This window comes from Oncorhynchus kisutch, linkage group LG11, assembly GCF_002021735.2.
Source record: "Oncorhynchus kisutch isolate 150728-3 linkage group LG11, Okis_V2, whole genome shotgun sequence".
Lineage (NCBI taxonomy): Eukaryota > Metazoa > Chordata > Actinopteri > Salmoniformes > Salmonidae > Oncorhynchus > Oncorhynchus kisutch.
Genome location: NC_034184.2, coordinates 23,513,833 through 23,521,332, shown reverse-complemented (window position 1 = coordinate 23,521,332; position 7,500 = coordinate 23,513,833). Strand labels below are relative to the sequence as shown.

General features: G+C 48.1%; 1 protein-coding gene across 1 annotated transcript in view; it reads right to left on the bottom strand.

Moving 5' to 3' along the window:
* Positions 1-7,500, bottom strand: part of LOC109898903 (slit homolog 1 protein) — a gene marked incomplete in the record, with an annotated part of 149,255 nt that overhangs the window by 58,012 nt on the left and 83,743 nt on the right. Inside the window, 1 exon segment of the mRNA XM_031835460.1 lies at positions 2,938-3,085. Coding sequence (XP_031691320.1) covers positions 2,938-3,085 — 148 coding nt within the window.

Sequence of the window (7,500 nt, the reverse complement as noted above, 5' to 3'; positions counted from 1 at the left end):
AACAGGGACAGACTAACTACAGACCCACAGTCCTAACAGGCCTACCAGGGACAGACTAACTACAGACCCACAGTCCTAACAGGCCTACCAGGGACAGACTAACTACAGACCCACAGTCCTAACAGGCCTACCAGGGACAGACTAACTACAGACCCAGTCCTAACAGGCCTACCAGGGACAGACTAACTACAGACCCACAGTCCTAACAGGGACATACTAACTACAGACCCATAGTCCTAACAGGCTTACCAGGGACAGACTAACTACAGACCCACAGTCCTAACAGGCCTACCAGGGACAGACTAACTACAGACCCACAGTCCTACCAGGGACAGACTAACTACAGACCCACAGTCCTAACAGGCTTACCAGGGACAGACTAACTACAGACCCACAGTCCTACCAGGGACAGACTAACTACAGACCCACATTCCTAACAGGCCTACCAGGGACAGACAAACTACAGACCCACAGTCCTAACAGGCCTACCAGGGACAGACTAACTAACTAACTAACTACAGACCCACATTCCTAACAGGCCTACCAGGAACAGACTAACTAACTAACTAACTAACTACAGACCCACATTCCTAACAGGCCTACCAGGGACAGACTAACTAACTACAGACCCACAGTCCTAACAGGCCTACCAGGGACAAAGTTACTAACTACAGACCCACAGTCCTAACAGGCCTACCAGGAACAAAGTAACTAACTACAGACCCACAGTCCTAACAGGCCTACCAGGGACAAAGTTACTAACTACAGACCCACAGTCCTAACAGGCCTACCAGGAACAAAGTATTAACTACAGACCCACAGTCCTAACAGGCCTACCAGGGACAAAGTATTAACTACAGACCCACAGTCCTAACAGGCCTACCAGGGACAAAGTAACTAACTACAGACCCACAGTCCTAACAGGCCTACCAGGGACAAAGTAACTAACTACAGACCAACAGTCCTAACAGGCCTACCAGGGACAAAGTAACTAACTACAGACCCACAGTCCTAACAGGCCTACCAGGGACAAAGTATTAACTACAGACCCACAGTCCTAACAGGCCTACCAGGGACAAAGTAACTAACTACAGACCCACAGTCCTAACAGGCCTACCAGGGACAAAGTAACTAACTACAGACCCACAGTCCTAACAGGCCTACCAGGGACAAAGTAACTAACTACAGACCCACAGTCCTAACAAGCCTACCAGGGACAAAGTAACTAACTACAGAGGGCTGTAATATCTCTCCAGTTTTCAGACCTCACATCTCAAAACCCATGAACATAAAACTGTCTTTCATTAACAAGCAGCAGAGAGACGCATAGCTCTCCATGTGTAAGTAATGAGAAGTGTGTGTGTGTGTGTGTGTGTGTGTGTGTGTGTGTGTGTGTGTGTGTGTGTGTGTGTGTGTGTGTGTGTGTGTGTGTGTGTGTGTGTGTGTGTGTGTGTCAGGACTGGAGTGGCTCATTAACCAAGCATTAGTGTTGGCCTTGATATCCACCAGTCTGCCTCCCTGTAATAGAAACTGATTTTATAATGAACTTCAAGAGCTCACATCAGACCTGCTGTGGAGAATTACAGAACAGACCTCTCTCCTTCTTTCCTCCCCCTCCTCTCACTGATCCACCTCCCATAAACCCGCCTGGGGTAGTGGGCCGAGAGAGGGAGCAGAAGGATGAGAAGGAGAGGCAGGAGAGGGAGACGGAGGGAAAGAGGGAGGAGAAGGGAAAAGAGGAGGAAGGGAAGAGAGAGACTGCAGTGAGGATAGAACTTCAAACAAAGCTCTGGTGGGTAGGAAAGGAGGAACTGAGGGAGGTGAGGAGGTGAGAAGAGAGGAGGGAGAGGGAATAGAGGTGTGGCAAAAGAGAAAAACTACAACATTTATTCAGATTTATTCTAAACCAGCTTTCCAAAGAGAACGAAAACTGTACATGTTCACTATTGTATGGTGAGAAACTAATGAAATCTCTATGTAACAGTAACAATAAATGCAATGGAGGGAACATTGTGAGTAGAGCTATATATCTTTCACCTTCCTCTCTATGTGCTAATGTGCCTGTAGTGCTGCTGGCTCTAGCAGAGATGTTATTGGTTACATAGATCAAGGCACAGGGACACTAGAAGGACATTACCAGAGAGAGAGAAATTACTTCTGAGGAGTTTATGGGTCGTTAAGGGACGCCAGGCAAAGATAGACCACTAGTCTATGGGTCTCATTGCCCCCTAAAGAGCCTGGGCTGTTTATAAATACCCACCCAGCAAGGGTCAGGACACACACACACACACACACACACACACACACACACACACACACACACACACACACACACACACACACACACACACACACACACACACACACACACACACACACACACACACACACACACACACACACACACACTAACCCAGCATGTTCCCTAATAACCCTGACCCATTTACAGTGGCTGGGTGAAGCTAAGAAGTCATATCTTTGATACGCAGCAAAGCCAGGCAGGAAAAACATTTCTGCTTTAAAAGTACCCTGCCAGAAGAGTCAAAGGGCATCACATCTTTTTGGCCCCTCAGTGACCGAGATTCTGAAATGACGGTTCTGTACTACAGTAAGTAACAGATACTGGATGAGACTATGTCCTTACCTTGCATTCTAGGGATTTACAGAGAGCTTCCAGAGGCCAAGTTTAGAAGTGGTTCATATTTGGTGCAGATATCAGTCATGATAATAGGGATGTAAACTAACACACACACACACACACACACACACACACACACACACATACACACATACAAACGACCAGATGTGGACATCCCTAGATTCCACTAAAATATATCACCTTACCCGGCCTCCCCTGAAGGGGCTTATGGGTAACAGCGGTGATGTGTTTAGGCCAGCTAATTGGCAACATACTGTACAAGAGAGTGTGGTACTTACATCTCAGCCATGGTGTCAGGAAGGTTGGCAGGTATAGCTGTGAGGCCTTTTCCTCTGCAGTCCACAATATTGTTACTACAGGTACACATGGCAGGGCACGAACCTCCTCCTAGGCTGCAGGGCTGCAAGCCGGAGCTCTCTGAGTGGCCTGGAGACAGAAAAAGAGAGAGAGTGAGGGAGGGGGAGAGAGAGGGAGGGGGAGAGAGAGGGAGGGGGAGAGAGGGGGAGAGAGAGGGAGGGGAGAGAGGGGGAGGGAGGGGGAGAGAGAGGGAGGGGGAGAGAGAGGGAGGGAGGGGGAGAGAGAGGGAGGGGGAGAGAGAGAGGGAGGGAGGGGGAGAGAGAGGGAGGGGGAGAGAGGGGGAGAGAGAGGGAGGGGGAGAGAGGGGGAGGGGGAGGGAGGGGAGAGAGAGGGAGGGGGAGAGAGGGGAGGGGGAGAGAGGGGGAGAGAGGTGGAGGGGGGGAGGGGGAGAGAGAGGGAGGGGGAGAGAGGGGAGAGAGGGGGGAGAGAGGTGGAGGGGGGGAGGGGGAGAGAGAGGGAGGGGGAGAGAGGGGGAGAGAGAGGGAGGGAGGGGCAAATAGAGGGAGGGGGGGAGAGAGGGAGGGGGAGAGGTTCAAATCCTGCTAAGGGTGGCCAGTCTAAGCAGGATTACAGAATAGGCAGCAGACTGATCAGACCAGGAGGATTTGGGCAATGACTAGAAACGAGAAAGTGGTGTGTGTGTGGGTGGGTGTCCATTCCTGTGTGTGTGTGTGTGTGTGTGTGTGTGTGTGTGTGTGTGTGTGTGTGTGTGTGTATGCTTTCTGTGCAGAAGAGAAACTCTCCCAGTCCCTCACACCAGCGTTAAGGCTTCCACCAGCGTTAAGGTTTTCACCAGTGTTGTTTTCACCAGTGTTAAGGCTTCCACCAGCGTTAAGGCTTTCACCAGTGTTGTTTTCACCAGTGTTAAGGCTTCCACCAGCGTTAAGGCTTCCACCAGCATTAAGGTTTTCACCAGCGTTAAGGTTTCCACCAGCGTTAAGGTTTCCACCAGCGTTAAGGTTTTCACCAGCATTAAGGTTTTCACCAGCGTTAAGGCTTCCACCAGCGTTAAGGCTTTCACCAGCGTTAAGGCTTCCACCAGCGTTAAGGCTTTCACCAGCGTTGTTTCCACCAGCGTTAAGGTTTCCACCAGCGTTAAGGTTTCCACCACCGTAAAGGCTTCCACCACCGTTAAGGTTTTCACCAGCATTAAGGCTTCCACCAGCGTTAAGGATTTCACCAGCGTTAAGGTTTTCACCAGCGTTAAGGTTTCCACCAGCGTTAAGGTTTTCACCAGCGTTAAGGTTTTCACCAGCGTTAAGGCTTCCACCAGCGTTAAGGCTTTCACCAGCGTTAAGGCTTTCACCAGCGTTAAGGTTCCCACTAGCGTTAAGGTTTTCACCAGCGTTAAGGCTTTAACCAGCGTTAAGGTTTTCACCAGCGTTAAGGCTTCCACCAGCGTTAAGGCTTCCACCAGCGTTAAGGCTTTCACCAGCGTTGTTTTGTTTTCACCAGCGTTAAGGCTTCCACCAGCGTTAAGGTTTTCACCAGCGTTAGGCTTCCACCAGCGTTAAGGTTTTCACCAGCGTTAAGGTTTCCACCAGCGTTAAGGTTTCCACCAGCGTTAAGGCTTCCACCAGCGTTAAGGCTTTCACCAGCGTTAAGGCTTTCACCAGCGTTAAGGCTTCCACCAGCGTTAAGGCTTTCACCAGCGTTAAGGCTTTCACCAGCGTTGTTTTCACCAGCGTTAAGGCTTCCACCAGCGTTAAGGCTTCCACCAGCGTTAAGGTTTTCACCAGCGTTAAGGTTTCCACCAGCGTTAAGGTTTCCACCACCGTAAAGGCTTCCACCACCGTTAAGGTTTTCACCAGCATTAAGGCTTCCACCAGCGTTAAGGCTTCCACCAGCGTTAAGGTTTTCACCAGCGTTAAGGTTTCCACCAGCGTTAAGGTTTCCATCAGCGTTAAGGTTTCCACCAGCATTAAGGCTTTCACCAGCGTTAAGGGTTTCACCAGTGTTAAGGCTTTCACCAGCGTTAAGGCTTCCACCAGCGTTAAGGCTTTCACCAGCGTTAAGGCTTTCACCAGCGTTAAGGTTCCCACCAGCGTTAAGGTTTTCACCAGCGTTAAGGCTTTAACCAGCGTTAAGGTTTTCACCAGCGTTAAGGCTTCCACCAGCGTTAAGGCTTCCACCAGCGTTAAGGCTTTCACCAGCGTTGTTTTCACCAGCGTTAAGGCTTCCACCAGCGTTAAGGTTTTCACCAGCGTTAGGCTTCCACCAGCGTTAAGGTTTTCACCAGCGTTAAGGTTTCCACCAGCGTTAAGGTTTCCACCAGCGTTAAGGTTTCCACCAGCGTTAAGGCTTTCACCAGCGTTAAGGCTTTCACCAGCGTTAAGGCTTCCACCAGCGTTAAGGCTTTCACCAGCGTTAAGGCTTTCACCAGCGTTGTTTTCACCAGCGTTAAGGCTTCCACCAGCGTTAAGGCTTCCACCAGCGTTAAGGTTTTCACCAGCGTTAAGGTTTCCACCAGCGTTAAGGTTTCCATCAGCGTTAAGGTTTCCACCAGCATTAAGGCTTTCACCAGCGTTAAGGTTTTCACCAGCGTTAAGGTTTCCACCAGCGTTAAGGTTTCCATCAGCGTTAAGGTTTCCATCAGCGTTAAGGTTTCCACCAGCGTTAAGGCTTTCACCAGCGTTAAGGTTTCCACCAGCGTTAAGGTTTCCATCAGCGTTAAGGTTTCCACCAGCGTTAAGGTTTCCATCAGCGTTAAGGTTTTCACCAGCGTTAAGGCTCCTCTAACCCCCCTCTGTATCTTCTCTTCCTCCCCCTCCTCCCTGGTCTCTCTCTCGCTTCCTGCTTATGTTTGTTCTCCAAAATCTGAAAACGGCACAATTTGCATACATTATGCACATCCCACTGACATTGTCTCCCGATACCTGTTCAAAATGTAACGTCCTTGTCAAAAACGACAGTGTTCGTGTGCGCCCATGTGTGTGTGTGTGTACTGCTCAAGTATTTCCAGCCTAACCTAGAAAAGTGTATGAAACAGACTTTTAAATGGCCTCATTTACTCTGCATTACTAATCTGCTGGGTTTCCTACTATGAATATTTGATCTGCTCCCTAACCCTCTGTGCGAGAATGTGATTGTGTGTGTGTGTGTGTGTGTGTGTGACTGTGTGTGTGTGTGTGTGTGTGTCTGTGTGTGTGTGTGTGTGTGCATCCTGGTTTATTGATGACAGGAGAAAGTCCTACTGCTCAATGGGACTGAGACAGATCTAGGGACTAGCGATGGCAATCAGCCCAGCTCTCTCTCTTTCCCACAGACCTAGAGGTAATTAATGGTGCTAGATAGACTCTATGATAGTGGTATTCAAACTTTTCTGGGGACCACATTTTTTCCCCAACAATTCTTTGCACCCCACCCCAAATCTAACGACACAATCTTAAAATCTGTACATTTCGATTTTTACATGAACAAATAATCTTCAATTCATTGCATTTTCATCTTTTATCAAAATGAAAAGAAACCAACAAAGAAATGTACATTTATTTTTAAAAAGTATAATATTAATTTGTTATATGTATATCTATCTATATACTGAGTATTGCAAAAATTAGAAACACCTTCTGCCCTCAGAACAGCCTCAACTAGTCGGGGGATGGACTCTACCAGGTGTCGTAAGCCTTCCACAGTGATGCTGGCCCATGTTGACTCCAATGTTTCCCACAGTTGTGTCAAATTGGCTGGATGTTCTTTGGGTGGTGGACCATTCTTGATACACACAGGAAACTGTTGGGCGTGAAAAACCCAGCAGCGTTGCATTTCTTGACACACAAACCGGTGTGTCTGGCACCTACTACCATACCCCGTTCAAAGGAACTTCAATATTTTGTCTTTTCCATTCACCTTCTGAATGGCACATAAACAATCCTGGTCTCAATTGTCTCAAGGCTTAAAAATCCTTCTTTAACCTGTCTCCTGCCCTTCATCTCCACTGATTGAAGTGGATTTAATAAGTGACATCAATAAGGGATCATAGGTTTCACCTGGATTCAACCGTTCAGTCTATGTCATGGAAAGAGCAGGTGTTGTTAATGTTTTGTATACTCAGTGTATATATATATATATATTTTGGTGACCCCACTGCAGTTCCCTCGAATACCACTGCTCTATGTAGCTGTCTTTGTGTTTCTGAACACTATGGCTGGCGATACTAATTCAGATCACATACTACATTATTACACACATTACCCTGCTGACTCGTAGTTTGTGGAGGCGCCTGCATGTGTGTGTGCATTAGACCAGTCATTCTGATTCAAATCACATACTAGGCATTACACAGTAAACCTCCTGGCACCAACCCACGGCCCATTGCACTAATGACAAACGTTTAACTACTTACCTCTAGACTGCTTTAATGGATGAATAAAACTACACAGATACACTGATACTGAGTCCACGAGTCACTATGTGGAACGAATCACATGCAAATTCAAAGCATCATTCACTGTGTGTTTGTGTGTGTGTGTGTGTACGAGCAC